The sequence below is a fragment of the Myripristis murdjan genome, chromosome 3, assembly GCF_902150065.1.
Source record: "Myripristis murdjan chromosome 3, fMyrMur1.1, whole genome shotgun sequence".
Taxonomy (NCBI): domain Eukaryota; kingdom Metazoa; phylum Chordata; class Actinopteri; order Holocentriformes; family Holocentridae; genus Myripristis; species Myripristis murdjan.
In genome coordinates, this window is record NC_043982.1 from 32,091,159 (window position 1) to 32,111,679 (window position 20,521).

Genomic DNA, 20,521 nt, shown 5'->3' on the forward strand with positions numbered 1-20,521 from the left:
GATAAATGTGCTTACTGGTTTTAGTTTGGGATTAATTAGGAGAGTTGGGGAAGCAATGAATAAAATCATTTGCATAATAAACCAAAGCCAGCAGTGCTTAAGGATAAAGAGGTGACTGGTCTGTGTTGTTTTAGATGAGGCTAATTTAATACATGAGAGGGAGGTCAATGGTGCAGTTTGGGCAGGTGGAGGAAGAGGGGCGGGTTGGACAGCCAAGCACCTTGCTCTGTGTGTGTTTTCAACGTTTGCTGTTTGCGACTGTCACAGTTAAAGGCTTCTGGTCTTTGCCAGAGGCGTTTGAGCTCAGTGCTTACTCACTTGGCAAGGAACCCTGCTGATAGCGCCTATAAACCAGATCGAGTTTTAATGTCTTCGTGTCCTCTTTCTAGTGATGCAGCTATGCCTGTCTGAGCTGGCAGGGTGTGTGGGGGTGGGGAGAGGTGTTGGGTGTCACTCTGGTGTTGGGACAAAACCCTGTGACCCATGGACCAGAGGCTCAGGAACTTCAAAGGGTCGTAGTTCACAGGGAGGACTGAATCTTCCTAAAACCGATGAGACTTTAAAAGCCCCAGGATTAGAACAAATCTGGACTACCGAGAAAAGGTCTTGTCAGAGGAGTGAAACATATGTGGTTTATACAGTGAAAAGCAACACACTCTAAAGGATGTTTTATCTCGTCTGTTGCATGACAGATGTGACACCTGAAACTGATCAGTGCCGCTGTCACAGACCGATCATGAGACTGGCCTAAAGCCTTGATGTAGTGCAAAACTAGTTTTACCGACTGACTCATTTTGACTGTCAAATGTATGTAAACAAGCAGGTGGAGACTGGTGCTACCTTTACCAAGAAATCACACTGAGTCATGAGACAACGCAGCCCACTAGGCTGAGTAAATAGAGACAGTGGACAACTCATGTAGCCCAGAGTGTCTGTGTGTGAATGTGTGTGTGTGTTTAGGTGTATATTTATGCCTTTTGGTCATTTATCTTTGCACACAGAGAAAGAGGAAGCAATCTATAACGCTCTGTCCTCTGATTTGAATTCCCTTTGTTGAGCCAGACAAAGAAAAGCTCTTTGTGGTATGGACACGCTGTGGCTGTCAGAGTGTGATGTGTGTGTGTGTGTGTGTGTGTGTACGTACGAGAGACAGAGACAGAGTACTCTCGCTGTTTGCTGAGGGTTTAAAGATATAATTTCTCTATCTCATAACAGAATATATGACAGAGAGGAGAGATGAGAGCACTACTCGGCCCACTCAGCTTGAGATTTATAACTGATCCTGTTACACAGACAGCCTCAGTGGGGTTAAGTGTGTGTTAAGTGGCCCTGTTTTTGTGTTTTTGTGAAGGAGCAGATCGAGTACAGTGACTTATGCTCCAGTGGAGTGGTAATTATATTGGGTGTGAACAAATTTTTTTCCCCACTTTTGGGAAAAATGGGATTCCATTTGGTAATTTTTGGCATGGCATCATTTATGCCAAGATGTGTAAGGAGCACAGTGGAAATCTGGGGGGGGGGGGATACAAAAACGCCAGGTTGTTAGACTGCAACTCCATGTGAGGTTTCCTCTCTAACTGGCCTCTCAAAAGTAGAACCTGAGGCGTGCCGTTCTTAATTGCAAAAGAGGAAAGCCCATTACTGCAATGAACAAAATGGTGCGGTAGAGCAAAAGCTGTAATTGTTTTAGTTAATTTGAATTTTATTGTGACAAGAAACAATGTGTGTGTGTGTGTGTTTTCCCTATAAAAAAAATCCAATTTCCACAGTTCTCTCTGGAGAATAGAAATGCCATGCAAACAGGATTATTATGCGGGGATGTCAGTTCATACAATGAATGATGGAAATGGCATAAACAGATTATTGCTTTTCTCACAGCACTGGCAGTAGACAGTAGTCTCATTATTGTGCACATAAATGCAGTCATTCATGACTAACTGAATGCAACATTGTTAATTAGGCGACTGGTAAAATAATGGAAAACAGTGTATTAACTGCAACGTAATTTGGAACTGAAATCGCACCACAAGACAAGTCAGGAGCAGAGAAGAGCACAGCCAACAGGTACAAGATTAGAGAAACCTCCTATACCGCGAGGTTGAAGCCAAGAAACACCCGGCATTACAGAATAATGTCTGTGGCACCACCAAGCCTCTGCCCGGCAGCACACGGGCACAGAGGGAAGAGCTGCGGAGACAACACAGAGCCACACTGAGCCTTTGGGCGTCACACAGGCTGAGCAGCTCCCTGAGGGTGCAGGCTGGTGCACCCAGGGGTCCCTCAGACACAGGTTGGCTGATCCAGAGCAAACCTAGTCAAGAGGGAAATATTCAGGTGCACCTCCTTCCTGTGAGTGAGGCAACAGGCAGACCATGCAGTATCTCCCTGTCTGTCCTTAGCTCCAGATAACATGCACTGCAGAAGACCTAGCAGAGGCCAATGATCAAGATAATCTGTCGCAGTAAACATGAAGTCTTCCTCCAGTTTAGCCAACGTTTAGATGTTGGATTGACTGTACAGCATATCTGCAAGTCCATAGCCGTTCCAAGCATGTCAAAATGTAGCTTACCTTTTGTGAAGGCTTCAAATATGTCTGCATAGTCTTATCTGTGTGCCTGTGTGTTTGTTTGAGTGTGTGTGTGTGTGTGTGTTTGTGTGTGTGAGTGTGTGTGTGTTGTGCACGATATCGGAGGCGCCTCTGATGATTTGCAATATTCTCTTCCTCCTTCCCTCCATCTCTCTCGCTCCCAGGTGGGGTTGTAATCCCACCTGCAACTGAAAAAAAGTTGTTTGGAACACCCTATCAAAACCCTGGATCACACACACACACACACACACACACACAGGCTCTAATCAGTTAGCTCTCCTGTCTGGACTTGAACAGGTTCCCTGTTGGCCTCAGGTAGGGGAAGAGAGGTTCACCCTCCCTCATCAACTTTTCTCCTCAGGTACAGCCAACATCTGGCACTATACCTGTCTCTCTCTCTCTCTCTCTCTTTCTCTCTGCCCACTCCCATCCCCCACCGCCCCTTTTTGGCTCCAGGCATCCAACATAATAATTATCACTCTATTGGTCTCCTCCCTCTCCCTTCTCTTTTTTCATGTGATTTCATGAACCGGCGATTCTGTTCCCTCTAGAACCAGAACTCCTATTTGTATGATAATGGAAAAACACATAAGAATGTGGGTTAATCTCCACTCACGGCCTCCAACTCACCCCCACAGCCACCCCCCATTTGCACCCATCCCTGGTCCTGTCCTGCTTGGAGACAGCCCTGTAAGCGATGACATTGTATGAGGGTCATGCGACCCTTGCTCTGAAATGCCGGGAGAGTTTGGTCAGTGATGGCAGAGGGGAAGAAGGTTACTCAGTGTTGGGTTACCGGGGATGGTGGCACCAGGCCAGATGACAAGGGCTAAGGGGAAATGAGAGTCACTATTGCCATGCAGCACAGGGGAGGCCCACCTATATTTGGCTTAACCATCTCACATCTCACAGTTTTTCACTTAGCAGAGCTTTTAAGAGTTTTGGACCAAAATTCCCAAATGAATGTGCTGTGAACAAGCAGGGGCTCTCTAACACTCGTGCCCTGCTGACTTGCTGCATGTCGGAAAATGCAAGTAGTGGGAGAATGGGATTTGCACATTTTGGCCTGAGGGTGGAGAAAAAGTCATGAGAGAATGGGGTCACCAAACTTGACAGGGCTCATCCTGTGGATGGCATAAATGTGTTTGCTAAATTTTATGGCAGTCTGCCCAATAGAGTTTGAGCTATCAAATGTGACATTTTGGCCTAAGCAGCAACTTAAATCAGTAATAACATAAATATTGATAATAGACAACCACTTTTTTGACAACCACTCTAAAATATCTTAAGCAGCAGCTCGGTAAGTTAGCTGTTAGCAAACAAGTTATATAAACCAGCTTAACATTATTTTGTCTTACATTATGAATAGGACTTTTTGTAAAACATCATTATTACCATTAGACAGCAAAACCACTTAGATGACCTATAGTGCACTGGGTTTTTTCAAGCATATTCTGTACCTCTTCTGCTTTGTTTGTCCTTATGAATATGGCTGCTGAACCACTTCTGGTAGCTTCAACCATAGTGGGTGCTCGGTAGCGGTATGCAAATATTCAACTGAACATGTCGGATGTTTCTGTCTGCTCATGAAAACATTATGATTATGCTGATTTTGATTAAATTTGCATGGATGTCACATTTTGTATTCTGCATTTTAGTGCTCAAATTTTTACAATGAATTGGCCTGAGTATTATTAAAATTCAAAGATTCAAACTTTGAAAGCTCATAAATGGTATAGGATTTTGATAAAACTTGGAGTAATGATGCATCTTGTCACTGATTGAACTTGAACTGATCAAGGCATGCATCATGCCTGCATCATTCAGGACTCTTTCCTTTTTAATTTGGCCATATAGAGCTACTTATGTTTTGATCTAAACACAGAGAGCATTGCACATGTTATTTTTTAATACGGTCTGTTGGTCACAGCACAAGGCTACAGTAGCTTATAGGTTTTGCTACAGTAAAACATTTGCTTTGGGCTGAGCTGAGAAACATAACAGCCACTCCCATCCTTTGTCTGCTCTTTACTTATCTCCTGCCACCACACACACACACACACGCACACACACACGCACACACACACACACACACACTGTAGAATATGCAATCAACTGTGTGCATGCTTATACACAGACATAGACACACACATACACACATACAGCTCTTGAATCTCCTAGAATACTAAATGCAGTGGATCGCTCCCAGCCATATTTATGCAAGAGCAGCGTTGTGCTGCGTCCCAGCGGTGTGTGTTTGTAATGAAGCCAGGCCAGTGAGGCGTTCAGGGCATGCCGGAGCAGTCTTAGGCAGGCTGATTTGCAGTCCTCTGCGAGACATGGCTGCTCGGTATAGGTTTTGAGCTCACATATGTTTCATAATCATCGCTATTCCGAACTCCCACGTACCCCAGTTGCTGCTCAGTGCCCTTACACCTTATAACACATACACAATCACATGCAAACAGAGAGAGAAAACAGAGAGAGAAATTTTCTCACCCAGATGTGTGTAGGAGGAGATGGCACTGCTGCATGTCAGGGCAAAAGTTTTAATTGAGATAGAGATGGAAAGGGAAACTTCTGGTAGACGAGAAAGGGAGAGAGGATACGGGTAAGATGAGGAGAAATTAACACATTTGTTTGGGAGGAGATCAGAGAGAGAAAGAGACGAGCTCCTAAGATAGCTGATGCTCTGGTAACCATGGATACTGCTGTATCACCAGTATTTGTCCCCCCTAGGGGTTTTAACAAGCACACCTGCCTCGCCCCAGGACACACACACACACACAAATACACGCACACACAGACAAAACATTAAACACCAAAGAGGGTGGGGTTCTCACATAGGTAAATAGAGGGGCTTTATTATCACCCTGTCACACACACTCACTCTCAGTTCCAAACTTTGCAGATACGGGACCCGTAATTGTTATATGAAAGTCTTTGTGTTTGGTAAGCATGCAGTTTCTTTTAAATGGATTATTTTCGGTGCGTTTTTTTTTTCCCTGTTTTTTTGAAGTAGTGAGGAAGAAAGATTGGGAGATAGAGGGGCGTGAAATGCAACAAAGGTCTGCCGGCAGATTCGAACCCTGGATGTCATGTGCCGTAGCCGACGGAGCCAGCTGAGCCCAGAAATCTGCACTTTTTGATGAAAAACAAGGAGGGCAGAGACTCAGTTCCATGTCTTTGACCCAGTCTGGAATATAAAGCAAGCAGCCAGGAGGAAATAGTGGGGGATAAAGTAGTTTGACAGCGAGCGCTGAGGAGCAGAGCATGTCGGACTCAAGTTAATTTGCATTCATCTAAAGTGGATGGTTTGTGTGATTCTGAACCCTGCTTCCCAACAGCAGCATGGCACAAGGTAAGTCTTAAGCATCTGTTTCTTCTAAGGCACACTTTTTTGGTGAAGTTAGGCGGCAGCAGAAAGTCCGAGAGTGGGCAGGTTTGTGCAGAGCTTACAAGTGACAGAGTAGAGTTGATTATCCACACTGGCCATGTGATCTCAAGGAAAGCCTTAGTAACAGCCAGGGTTTCCGTGTCACACACACACGAATACACACAATTGACTGCACACCCCCATTTAATTAGGCAGCCCCATATGTGAGTGTCACTGTTGTGGATGATTTAGTATTGAAATATCTACGTTGCCAAGAGTCAGTCTAAGTGTTGTACAATTAATTGCTATAATCACATTTTGTGAGTTTGTTTCCATGAGAAATAATCATTTATTACATCAAAATTGGATGTGCTTGTTATATTTTCAATTTCCCTGAAAGAACCACAGTGGTATATGAAGCACTAATTTGAACCTTTGAAAGTGCAATATGTAGCATGTGACCAAAACAGAAGTTCAGAAGGAGAAGCAGCAGTGAAACGTTACATCGAGCTCTGTGGAAAAACAGCAGTGACCAAAGAGAAAAAGAATTGACCAGCCCCACATTTGAAAGGAAAATCCTGAAAACTGAACCACAAACAAGTCCAGATTCTGTGCAAAGTTTTCCTTCATGTGGTAGCTGCCCAGCGAAGTGTAAAGAGCAGTTATTTAAAAAAATAGTAGTATTTTTTCAGAATGATCACTTCTGTCATCCCGTCTTTGTCTAATTAAGATCAAATTTTGGGAAATTGGGAAATTACACTGTCCTCATTCACCCCATGCATCCTCCTCAAGGACTTCTGGCCAGACCCCACTTTGTGTCACCTGTTGACAGCAGGTCAGTTTTTATACAATGTGTGCACAAGTAGTGTGTCTGCATAAATGTGTGAAATTCCACATATTTGTGGCAATGCCCTTTCAAATTTTGCTGTGTGTTTGTGACATGGTCGCACACGGCACTGCGGAGCTTTGTGCGTGTGTGCTCAGTGATGCATGCCAGACATGTGTGAAGAGTTTGGTGTGTTTTTACCGTGGATCCGGGTCAGTCAGTCGACTCCAAGGGAGCGTGCTGTTTACATATCAAACAAAGATGGAGAGAGAGAGGGAGAGAGAGAGAGAGAGAGAGAGAGAGAGAGAGATCGGTGAAAAAGAAGCCTATGTGAAAGAGAAGCAGCCAGGGGATCTAACTGCTTTGACCTATTCTCTGAGTGCAGATAGCGAATGTTTTCCCAAGGCAAAAGACAATGGGACCAGACAAGGGAGGGAGGGAAAGAGGAAAGAGGGAGCTAGGGAGACAGAATGAGAGAGAGAGAGAGAGAGAAAGAGAAAGAGAGGGAGGGAAGAAGAAAGAGAGAAATTCCTGAGCCTGTTGCCCAGTCCAGTCCTATCATTTCTCGTCAGCACAGGGACAGCTGTGTCATTTTCGTACCATATGGTTCCTGGGCTCTGGCCTGGAATGTGCCTGGTCCCGTCCTGACTGCCCCTTCACCTCCCAATTCCCCCTTGGTTCTGTCCACTGTTAATTCACATAGCATTTGTAGATTTATTCTGTTGACAAAAATAGCCTTTCAATTCAAGCTTTAGTTGTGGGGTACTGATTAAATTTAGTTATTCACTGAAGATACTAAAATACAAAGAATAAGTCAGTAATTCTTACTGCATCAGTGTGATTCAGCAGAATAGTGCAAAGACTTTGCTGTTTGTTGCTGTTTTTGTTGTATTTTTTTGCCAGTGCTACAATGAAATAAAATGATTTCATATAGCTTTTCCCAGAGCTTTCTCATATTTATTGATTTACACAAATACGCTATCAACAGAAATAGACAATAACACTATACTGCTGCTATCCAGCACCCCCTGTCATAATTACAGTACTTCCTTTGTTGACACTCAACTGCATCCCAACCTCTGTAATTCAGTGTATTCCTGCTTGAAATGGGATGTTGGAATGGGACACAGCAGAGGTTCAAAAGTTCAGAAATGCTTTTCTGGTTATCTTCGGCTTGTTCAAAGTGGAAAAAAAAAATTTAGCTGCTGAGAGACAACCATGGTGTTTTAGGGAAAGGAGACAGGGTTTTCATCATCATAGCTTGTTGCCGCTCTGTCACTTTCAAAGTTGTGAAGTAGCACGTTTTATATGATGAGGGTTGAGGGTGTTAGAATTATTGGTTGGATTTTTTTGATGTATTCACACTTAGCCACTAATAATATACCATTTGGAAGGAAGTATAAGCAATTGGAGTTTGATATAAATAGACAAGAAAATACACATTTGAGGATTGTTGAATTATTGTTAATGAGCAAACAATGTCGAAAAAAAAAACACTTCTTTGTGACTGCAAACCAGAGCTTTTTAATTTAACCGGGTTTCACAGCACTGATGGTGGTGATATGAAATCGTGATGTGCCAGCTGGTTGTGTCCTTTGCTCTTTTATTAAGTCAAGTCAAATCAAGTTGATTTTTATAGCTGTGCATTACAAAGCATGCCTTTAGGGACTTTGCAGAAGACAGGTCTGCCTAAATCTACCTAATCACCAATCCATCAGAAAACAAAGTCATGCAACATTAACAGAATAACACAATGAAACAAAACAAAGCACAAAGATACATAATTGCATGTTGCTTGGGCATAAAAAGCTTACCTTGCCTACCAAGCCTGTCTGTGTGCATGCAGATCTCATTGGTCTGCTTCTCCATGATGTCATCTGTGATCCCACCGACCCGCAGGGGTGTAAAGTAGATAGAGATTGTGTGTGAAAGTCCTGTGCCCTGCCTCCTCTGTCTGTCTGGACAGAGAGAGAATTTGGGTTACATGATCCAGCAGTCTGGGGAACCGAAGTCCCCCTCAAACACAGGAAATCCCCACATTTCTGCCTCAGAGCACTGTTGCGGGCGTGTGTCTGTGTATGTATTTCTGTGGGACAGAGCCTGTGTACATGTGCCAGATCCTGATGGGGTTTTCAGGGGTTTACAGTATTGCAGGGCCAACCGGCCACAGTCCCAAGGGATGCACACGAGAAAAGTTAAACAAACACAAGCATGGCCTTTTTCTCAGGACACTCTTGGACACTCCCATTGGCTAAGCCCTGTGGGATCCCACTCTTTCATTGGTCCATCCCCCGTCACCCACCCTCCCTCGCTGCGATCAACAGCACGGTCCGGAGGTTTGGCCTCTGAACCCTGACCTCCTCTGGGAAAACAGAAAGATTTCTAAAGGGACTCAGCGAGCGGCGAGGTTCCTCTGTGGAATGCCTTGATTCGGGTCAGTTCACAGAGGCCACTTTCTTTTTCTCTCACTGTCCTGTGAGGGTTTTTTTACAGGACTTTCAGCCTCTTTGACAAGCGAACAAGTAAAGTCTTTTGTCATCCCAAATCGAGGTGTATGACAAGCTCGCTGACACGCTTTAGCCACACATCCCAACCGATCTAAAAGAAAGCTTCACTTTGTAGCCTGCACGTAATGAGTTATCAGCTGCTGGGCTCGCTGGCCTGTGTTTGGCACCACTTCCTCCCGGGGGCAGTGTGTGGTTAATGTCAGTGACTCCTGTGATTGGCTGTAAAGGGCTCAGTGGTTGTTAACAGGCGGGTTGCTTTGCCAGCGGGAGACTGAGGGCTGGGCCACGCTGCCTGGCCTGATCTCTAATTTGCACTGGCTTGTCAGTTAGTCAGGGTGGATCTGTCTGGGAAATTGCAGCCATGCACACACACACACAGACACACACACACATGCACACACACACACATACATACATATAGACCAAGGCTGGGAAACACACAGTTAGGAATACTGGGTTGGGGATTGTCCTCCAGTTTAGAAGAGTTTGCCTGAGTCCTGTGATCATGTGGTTTTGACTTGTGTTGCTGGTTCAGTGGAGAACGTCTGATTCCTGTTAGGCTAAAGTGGCTTATTTAGGACTTAGGGTGTGTGTGTGTGTGTGTGTGTGTGTGTTCATGTGTGTGTGTGTGTGTGTGCGTGAATGCGTGCACACACACGCCCGTTATTAGTGTTGTGGCTACAGCAGTGAAGTGGTTAACTCTCCCAAGAGAGGCTCATGTTACCAGCAGCAGGGCAGGTCCTCCCCTCTTTGCCCCATTCTCTCTCTCATTCCAGAGAGAGAGACACACAGAGCCAGAAGGATGAAGCATCAATGCAGCAAGCAACAAAACAGCTCCAACTAGAAGCACAGCCCGAGCGAGAGATAGACAGCAAGTGGGAGAGCTGAGTGGGAGGAGAGAAAGAGAGAGAGGGAGAGAGAGAGAGAGTGAAAGAGAGAGAGGGAGAGAGAGAGAGAGAGAGAGAGAGAGAGAGAGAGAGAGAGAGAGAGGAGAAGAGATAGTTGGCTTGGTGATTTCACTCAGCAGCATGGAGTCATGAAGCTCTCTGTCCAGCTTGGCATTCTCCCGCAGCACTCTGGTTCCCACGGCAACCCAGGCACCCTGACCAGGTAGTGTGCGTGTGTGTGTGTTTGCATGTGTGCATGCATGTGTGTGGGTCATGGAGACATTTTCCTTCTACTAACAAAGACTTTGATTCAAATTTTGTTTTAGAGGCTTTTAGGTCTTTGTGTGTTGCTGTATGCTGTGTGTGTGTGTGTGTGTGTGTGTGTGTTTTTGCAGGACTTTCCCCTGCGGCTGTGTGGACATGTTGGGACGTTTGTGGTCAGTTTAAATCTCTCAGCACCTCTCTTCTTCTGTCTGCACCACGGCTGCTTTCAACTTGACTGGAGAAAGACATTCAGCACGGCTGCTTAGTGATTGTTAGTGGTGGATTTCCACTCTGCTCCTGTTTGAACTGGGATTTATCGCTGCCAGCAATGAAGTTGAAAGGGGGATTTTACTCATCAGTCTTCCGTCTGTTTGTCCATTTTTCTGCTTGTTGGCAACATATCTCAAAATGTGAAAATAACGTATTTGGCTAAAATTTGGTGGACAGATAGATCCATGCTGGCCCAGCGATAAGATGATGAGATTTCTGTTCTGATGTAGATCCGGGATTTCTGCCATTAGACGATTAATGTTGCTACACAGCGTTGCATTCACGTGCTATATTACCATTAAATCAAACCCACGATGATAAGTGGTAAACAAACCGTTACAGAGGTTACAGCTTTGCAAGTCTGAGAGCTGTCCAGTGATGAGAGAGGTTTGTGCTCTGCAGATTGACTTAAGATGCTTCGTTGGACTGAAGTGCAGGAGTGTTGATGCATGTGCAGTGTTTGTTACAGGAAAGGAAGGGAAACAGAGGAGAGGATGTGGGATGCTGCAGCCCCTTCTTGTCTAGATGTTGTCTAACGAGAGGATCTGGACAGTATTTTATGTTTCATTAGTCTTAACAGAAATGTCCCTTGACAATTGCAAAGTACAGACGACTTGACAATACCACCTCAATATTTGTGTGTGTGTGTGTGTGTGTGTGTGTGTGTATACTCTGGTGCAGCCAGTCTTGCACTGACCATTAGCATTACACTCCCTGTGGCCCTTTCACAGTGATGTTTGCCAACTGGCCCTGCTTCCTCTCTCCCACGTTGCCTCCCAATGGATTACTCTGCTGTGACACACACACACACACACACACACACACACACACATACACCAACACACACACACATAATACACATAATACACACCATGTTTACAAATAGATAAATATATCCCACATTAACTCCCAAGCTGTTTGCTCAGTTCAGATGGGTCTATTTGAACAGTGGTGGTGTGTGTATTTTGTGGTGGGGGTGGGTGTGTGTGTGTGTGTGTGTTTCGGGGGGCTGTGTTAGAAGTCCCCACCACCACTGCCATGATGTCACCGATCCAACAAGCCTTTGTTCGTGTGATGGACAACCCCATTCAGTGTGTGTGTGTGTGTGTGTGTGTGTGTGTGCGCCCGATGTTGTCTGCTGTGTGGCTACCCAAGCCAAAATCACTGGGCACTCCCATAATGGAAGGATGGGATCCATTGTCTTTTCTTTCTTTTTTTGTTTTCATTTGCAATTTTATTTCTGTACGACGGAAATACCATTTCAAACATTTTGTTTTTTCTCATGATTTTACCCAAAGAAGCGAAAATGTAAGCAAGCACAGGAGATCAAACTTTATGGTTGTAGCGACACAAAACCTTTGAAAAACCTGTTTTATCCTGCAAGTGAGTGCTAACTCTGAGTACCACAGAGGGGGAGATATGCCTGGCACAGATACATTTTTTATTTTTATTATTACTTCATTTTGTAAAACTAATATAAGCAACTTTTCCTCCTTGAAATTCCTCCGCTGACTGATGCGCTGCTATGTTTTATTCATTATACAGCAGGCCTCACTCATCACTGCAGCATCTTCAGACCGCTGAATGTCATTAAAGTTCAGCGTATCTGTTATTTCAAAGGAGCGTGACATTCACTACTGAAGATTAGGCATCTGCATTAAACATGGAGCCGAGTCTCCATCTAACGGACCCAGCCGACCCCGACTGCACTTCTCTGCCCTTGTGAATGTAATGAACAGAGTGTGTTTATTAAAGCCGGCCTTTCCTTGTCCTCTGCTGCATGTCTGTGTGTGTGTGTGTGTGTGTGTCTAGCTGGGACGACAGCAGCTCAGTGAGCAGCGGTATCAGCGACAACATTGACACCGATGATATCAACACCAGCTCCTCCATCTCCTCCTATGCCAACACACCCGCCGCACAGCGCAAGGCCCTCAACGGACAGGTAAGGCCACACACTAGCGCTCGCACCCGCTCACATTAACCCTTTGGCGCATAGCGGTCACTACAGTGGACAGCTGTTTAAAAGTCATTTTCTCCTAAATGCAGTGGTTTCTATGGTGGAATTGCATATCAGCTGTTAGAATGCTCTCTGCTGCTCCCCCCCCATTGAGGTTTATGCAGAGACTGTCAGTTCTTGTTGCTGAAAACATATTAATACTAGTATCATGACATGGTAATACCAGTCCTGCATCCTTAAAGAAGTATGGAGACTCACAAAAATGTTCATGCCCTAAGAAGAGTAAAAACACATAAGAAAAAAAATCTTGGCTCAGGCTTTCATAATTCATGCATCAAAGGGTTAAAAGAGAATACAGGTGTTTTTTTTTTTGTTTGTTTTGTTTTTTTTTAAACTTGGGTCAATGTACCAGGTTCCTTTTTGGTGTCTGCACACTGTTGGCGCTGTTGGAGATATCAGGGCTTGTTTCCTTCTTCTTGGCTATCCTCATGTCAGTTGAGAGTTTTCATTATGTTACACTCCTTCTGCCAATGAGCAGCCAAACACAAGGAGAAATGTAAGCCTCCAGGAAATAATCCCTCAAAAACATGTCATTTTACAATCTTTATTTTCACGTCCATGTCTTTTTATTTGGACTGTCTTTGTCAGCAGTTCTTGACAGCATGTAACTTGTTGAGTAGGTTTAGTTTACTGTACTTAGTTTACTTTGAATTTTATAAACAATGAGAAACAAGTATATTTTTTAAAAAAACAGAACACATTATAAAATGATTTAATTAAATATAATTTAGAATAAACTGTCTATTACTCTAAATAACTTAAGACTTCTCCTTTAATACACCCTGCTCACCTGTCTCCCTACTTCACCTCATGTCCCTTTGCTCAATCAGTAAATGGTCCCTGTTCCCGAGGTTTTGGAGAAAAACATGAGACTGGGTTATTCCTCTGGGGGGCAGAGCTTACTAACTCACAAGAGAAATGTTGATGTTGAAACTGGCCTCAAGTCATTAAACACAGATTTAGAAAGCCACCTCAGTTCAGGGAAGTGTTAGGTAAGATGGTATTATTCTCAGCTTACTTTGGATGGAGCTTTTGGGAAAGGGGTAGTGGCTGCTATGAAAACTTGGCCGTCACACACACAAATGCTGGATCACGTGTAGCACACTATATTGGTGCTGATGGCTCGGCAGCTACCAAGAGATGTGTTCATTATTGGTGCAGGGGTCGAGGTGCTGCAGGAAAAACAAAGGAGTGTACAATGGAGGCATTCTTTCAGGAAAGCAGCCCAGACTCGGTGCTAGATTAATAAAGCCTGGCTCATCTCTCCTCTGGCAGTAACAAGGGGAAAGGCCTGATCACATGGGACGCATTTTGGAGGCTGGGCAACACAAGTCATGCTGCAGTGAAGCTTTATTGAAAGCTTTTTTTTTTGTTTTGTTTTGTTTTTTTTTGTTTAGCAACCACAGAAAACTGACAATCACCTGTTAGTCACTCAAGTGATTCTTAGTCATTGTACTAGTGCAAGGTTTAATGTAATTATACAATTACAAAACAGTAAACAGCCTATTCATGATGGAAACAGCTCGAGGCTGCTGTTTTGTGTTTAGATCATGATGTTATTATGACATGATGTTATGACATCTACATTATAGTGCACTGTGTTCCCAAATAGCATGCACAAGTCGTCCTTGCGACTCCACGATGTGAAACTGATGCATCGATGAGATCGTGTTTTTGTCGCTCCAGTGTAGCATTCTCAATGTCAGACCTATGTATATTTTAATTTCTGATGTATTCCCTATGTCATCCCGTACATCATACCTGTGTAGTAAAACTGTGTTAGAATGCCTACATCGACCATAACATAGACAAGTTTTTTTTTCTCCAATGTTCTGCAGATTTGTGATCTTAGATTAACAGCCTACATCGGGTTAAAGTATAAACACATTGTGCTAATTCTATTTTAATAATTGGTATGGGAATTTTGAATGAAATTGCTTTGAGTCAGTTTGTTCATCATATAATATGTTGTAGATTTTATTACCCTAACCAGGTGTTATGCCGTAAGTTGTTTTTCAGTCTGGGATGACTCATTTTCAATCAATTCTGTTGAGCTTTGCAAAATATTGTGATACAAATTGTATGTGATATGTTTTTTGTATGATGAGCAGCCAGCCCTACTTGTTTGTGAAGCTCTCAGTTATGAAAAACAGCAGCTGCTAGTTTGTCCTACATGTTTACTGTCCAGAGTAACTGCAGTCTTGTTGCCTTTCTGCTGATCCAATTAGACAATAGAGGAAAACAACAACAGTGGGGCCTTTCTCTAAATTTTTTAATTAGGGGCGTTAAAGGCGCTATTCCAAAATTGTGAGCCACCCAGCAACACAAAAGCAGCACACACAAAGTTCTCGCTCATTGGAAACAACAAGAAGAGGATGCTTTCTGTTGCTAAAATGCATCCTGTATGATCAGGTCTAATGGCAGCCATAAAGCCTCTTGACAACCGCTCAGGTGATTGTTGTCTGGATGCTGGTTAGATGACGCAAAGTGATGCTTGTGGTCATAAAATGAAGTGCCTTTTAAAAGCACTTGGCAACGTGTCATAAAACACACTTTCTTCAGCTGTAATAAAGCTGACCCACTGTGTGTGTGTGTGTGTGTGTGTGTGTGTGTACACGTGTGCACGTGAGCAGCCTGTGACGGATGCTGAGAAGCACTCGGCCTCCACAGCGGTGCACCAGGCCTGGTCAGGAGACGAGGTGAAGAGGTCAGACGGGGGGTCGGACAGCGGGGTCAAGATGGAGCCGGGCTCCAAGTGGAGCCGCCGGAACCCCTCTGATATCTCAGACGAGTCCGACAAGGGGGGCTCAGGCAGGAAGACCCCCTCCGTGTCCCACACAGGCTCCTGGAGGAGGGGCATGAGCACTCAGGTGGGGGTGACCTCGCCCCGAACCAAAAGCACTGCAAGCACAGGCTCCACAGGCTCTGTTACCCTCAAGACCCACAGTACAGGTAACAAAGACTGCATCAATCACTCCAAAATTATCACTAACACATGCACAATAAGTATCCAACATGCCTAATAATAACACTTGCAGGAAAAGACAACACTGTGAAAAATGCCCTTTGTAACAAGTTATTTATCTGTTATCTGTAACAAAAATAGAGTGGCAGGTGAAACGGCTGTGAAATGTACACGGTGTAGTTAGTTGTGCTATTCAAAATGTTGGCAGTCTTTGGCTCCAGACAGGAATTGTTGCCGACAGGCTGTACAAAATAATGGAGAAGGTATTCGTTCCAAGAATGTTTTTCTTCTGGCTGCAATCTTTTGGGAATACCGTCTGAATATTTATCTGATCATGGCATTGTTGGGTCACATTAAGAAACCGGGGGACAGTCTTAAAGGTGCAGTACTGTGCCCTCTGTATGCTTGTGCCACAGCGTGAACTGTGTAACCCTCCTACTGAAAAAGAAAAAATCCACCATTAGTTTAGCGCTTGAAGAGTAATGATGTGTGCAGTTTGCAACTGTTAGTGACTTAACACTTTTATCTATATTTTTAATATTTTGCATCACTGACCAAGCAGGGCTGGTCAAAAATAATGAATGCCCCAAATTAAGTCTCTCCATCCATCACTGACATCTCATTGTTGAAATGCACATGCTTGAAAATCCAGTCGATGTTAAAGGGCTTGATCTATATTTTGCTAGTTAAGTTAACTTGACACAGAAGATAAATTATAATTCTGTCTAGTTTATTGTTTGACATCTGTGTTTGATTGAGGCCAGCTTGTTTGCTAATCATCGGGCACTGAAGGTGGCAATCCAATTTAACACTTGTTAAACAATCTCACCTCAGTCCAAAATTGAAAAGCTCCCACAAAACTCTGGAATCAGACTAACACATGTTTTAGGCTCCATCTTGAAGTCAGGTGTCCCCTGACCTATGGTTGATCTTGGGAATTTTGTGCTAGTGTGCACACACAAAAACACATGCAAGAAACAAGAAATAGCAAGCACAAATGGTTCAGTTGCTGTGACTCATGCTTCAGTGGTGGTCCAGCTAAACTGCGCTTGCCTAGTCTTGTTCTACATTGCTGGCTCATTTGTATAATGTTATTGTCATATGAAAACCTGGTCACACTGCTTCCCTGTGCTATCTGTCGTGTAGGTAAAACAGATGATGTCAAAGTGTCAGAAAAAGGCCGCCTCTCTCCTCGTTCCAACGGTCTTCACCGCTCGCCCTCCGATGCAGGACGCAGCAGCGGCGATGAGGCCAAGAAGCAAGTGAATCCCAACAGCCGCACCACACACGCTCTCACACACACAGTCTCGGACCCCCACTCCCAAACACACACACTCGCTTCACGCACACCAACCAGCACCTTCGGCTTCAAGAAACAGGGCTCTGGGATGGTAACCATGGTTACCGCCAGTGGAGCCACCATCACTAGTGGCTCAGCAACCCTGGGGAAAATGCCCAAATCTGGGGCGCGCTCGCTAGCAGGAGGCCTGAAGGCAGGTGGGCACGATGGGGGGTCAGCACTTGGTCACCATGATGATGGCTTCCTCCCTGTGAGCGCCCGTTCCACGCTGCAGTACCGCAGCCTGCCGAGACCCAGCCGCTCTGGAGCAGCTGCCCGAAATGGAAACCGCTCGTCCACCAGCAGCATCGAGGCCGCTGTGCTCTCTGTCACCTCTCACGGTAAAAACTCTGTCAACATCGCCAAGTCCAATGGCTCAGGAGTCCTGCTGGCCAATCAGACGGACCGGGAGAAGGGCGTGTCTGAAATGGACAACCTCAGGAGCGGAGCTGTGATGCAGAGTGGCGGGGCAGCCACTGTTCCTCTAACAGGAAGACAGCAGGTTTCCTCACCCACGTTACGCAGGTGAACACACACACACTCACTCACACACACACACACACACACGCTCACTCACACAGAGGACACATTTATGTAGTCAGTAATCACGTAGACAAACTGACTGCTAATTGATGAGTAATTTTGAGTGAAGTGCACCTGTATGGGCTTGCATTCACACATACACAAAGACTTTTTATGAAATCGTAATCATGCTGACACATTGAATAATGAAGAACAGTGAGTAAGATCCACACGTGAAGACTTGTTCTCGTGCGCACACACACACACACAAACACACACACTCACAGACACATGCATGCTCACAGGGTTAAATCGGGGCATTGTGAAAGGCAGGCCTTGAGCTAGGCTGATGTAGTGCCAAGCATCTGCCTGCTCTGCCTTTATGGTGCAGAGGTTGTGGTGAGGGGTAATGGGAGCTGAGTCTTACCTCACCACTCTGCCCTCATTAATCTGAGGGAGTGATAACTCTTCAAAGAGCCTGTGTGCTGCCATTATCGCCCCACCGCGGCTCCAGTCATCACAGCCTGCCATTTCAGTCTAACCCTGGATTTACAGTTACCCAGGAGAGAGTTGTGTGTGTGTGTGTGTGTGTGTGTGTTGGCTTCAATTCAGATCTGCATGCTGACTCTACCTTTCCTGACTATTACAGGCTGTCTTGTTTCATGGACTTTAAAGGATAATACCAATACTTTTTTTTTTCATGTTTGTGTCTAGCCTACATTTCCCTCTCCTTCCTCTTCTGCCTCTCTGGTGTTTGCACACAGTTAGCACAGCTGGTAAAAGTATGAAAAACTATGTTCACAGACTTTAAAAATGCACTAGCTAAGTAATCAGGGATTAAAGCAAAAAAAAAAAAAAAAAAAAAAAAAATCTTTTGACTGAAATTTTTTTTCTACACCAAACCACCATGTCACACATTTAAGAGCCTTTTTTTCTGCCTATCGGTCACTTCCCAAAGGTTTTCATGTAAAAAGGAGTAGACTGTGTACATGCCCTTAGCCCGGGGGCATGTACACAGTCTACTGTTCTCTAATAAAGTGTTCATGCTGAAAGGTTTTAACCTTAGATACTCAAGACCAAAAGCATTTTGAAGGAAGAGTGCGATTTTGAACAGCTTTTCTGTTAGTTGGCTTACATATAATTTCAGTGTTTTCAATCTATTCAGTAAAACACTTTTTTGTAAGGCTTGACTCAGATATAATGTAGTCATACAAATATTCAACCATCTCCATAACTTTTCAGTGCAAATTATTTATTAAATGCAAGTTACAGCAGCACCAACAATTACAATTGATAATGAAAATTGTTTTTTTTTTGTGGCAAACAACACGCATGCACACCGGCAGTTTCATTTTCTTCCACCACGATCCGACAGGCTTTCTGTTCTCCCCGATTTCGCTTAGCCAAGCCCATCTGCATTTTTTTTTTTAAACACTTTTGTCAATATGGGAAACGTCGGAGCCCTCATCCATGCCGACATGCTAAATAAGCCGAACCTGGAAAAATTACAACGCCGACGAAGAAGCCGCTCTTAGAGTATCCATCAGCTGGCCTCATTTAGTTATATATTTCCACAGATAACTTTAGACCAACATCACTTTGACCCGTGTTGACTTTCGCCAGTGTCCGATGATCTCGCAAAACTTTGACAAGCGTCTTCGAGCCCCGGCTCACTGCGCATTGGCTACCACGACCCGCCCCGCTCTGCCTCTGATTGGCTAAAACCTCGACTCTGGCTAGCTTTATTTGTTGAAAGCAGCGTCAGTTTAATATCCATCTAGTGATTAGATTGGATAGCCCTAACGGCACCACAAAAAAAAAAAAAAAAAAAAAAAAAACACGTGTAGTTTTGTTTTGCTTTTTTCCCTCTCATTTTTTCCGGAGACGGAGAACTTCAATGCCTGGTAATGCATTACAGTAAACATTATAACCTTCATTTGTTTTTGGTTCTTTTATTGGCAGCTTCTGCTTTATCATTTCTGCATTTTGCCTGAATTGATTGTTTTCAAGTCCGTGCATGCATTCTTTGATTTGATGCCAAAGTGTGTATCACAGTAGAAACAGAAGATGCCGTCAGTTACCTGGCACCCACAAGAGGAAAAAAAGATTGTCACCTTACAAACTTTATTGTCAAACTTCCATGTGTTTATATTTAAGATGCATGTAAGGTGTTACACTTGAGAGCAGTCAGTTTCAAGTAAGGTTTGACAGAGTAAAGTTGGATTTAAAAATGAGTAAATATGGAAAGAAATATAACTACATATGGTATGTGTTAGAATAGGCTGCAGTTCTAAAGGACTCAAGTATTCTCCTTTGATGCCACATGATAAAGACAGCATGCACATCTTTCTCTTCATAGAAATCCAGATCCAAATCCACCCTTCCTCTTAACATTCAACACTCTAATCTTCTGTATGTGAAGTGACAATGTGTTTTGCTTTTAAGGTTGGGGATTACAAACTCCCTCTCTCACTGTTTCCTTTCCCTTCTTGGTTTTATAAAGGTTGTTTGGTGGGAAGCCCAGTAAGCAGGCCCCAGTCACCACAGCCGAAAACATGAAAAACTCTACAGTTATCTCCAACCCTCATGCTACCATGAACCAAGTGGCCACTGTGTTGGAGTCCCCTGGAGGAGGGATGGGAGGAGCGGACAGCGAGACCAGCAGCCCCCTGTTTGGGGGCAGAGCTCTGGGCTCAGGAACTGGAACACTGGGCAGTGAACAGGTGAGAAGAAGCAGGAGAGTTTAGGGAAATGAAGGTCTAAAGGAATACATCAAGTTTCTAGGAGATTGATCCATTGGACAGCTTATCTGTTAACTTATTTAACTGGTTAAAAAAAAAAAAAAAAAAAAAAACTCCTGGTAGTTAAAAACCATATGTTATTTGGCATCATATTTTATTCAAATGTTACTTACCTATTACACAAAATTACTGCACAGCATTTATGATTACTTACCATATA

General features: G+C 44.0%; 1 protein-coding gene across 2 annotated transcripts in view; it reads left to right on the forward strand.

Annotated features, from left to right (window-relative positions):
- Positions 1-20,521, forward strand: part of nav2a (neuron navigator 2a) — a 60,763-nt gene that overhangs the window by 13,771 nt on the left and 26,471 nt on the right. For both annotated transcript variants that reach the window (XM_030080669.1, XM_030080678.1), the window contains exons 7-10: positions 12,530-12,659; positions 15,368-15,686; positions 16,846-17,563; positions 20,064-20,283. In XM_030080669.1, the coding sequence (XP_029936529.1) occupies positions 12,530-12,659; positions 15,368-15,686; positions 16,846-17,563; positions 20,064-20,283 (1,387 nt within the window). The remainder of the gene's footprint in view (positions 1-12,529; positions 12,660-15,367; positions 15,687-16,845; positions 17,564-20,063; positions 20,284-20,521) is intronic.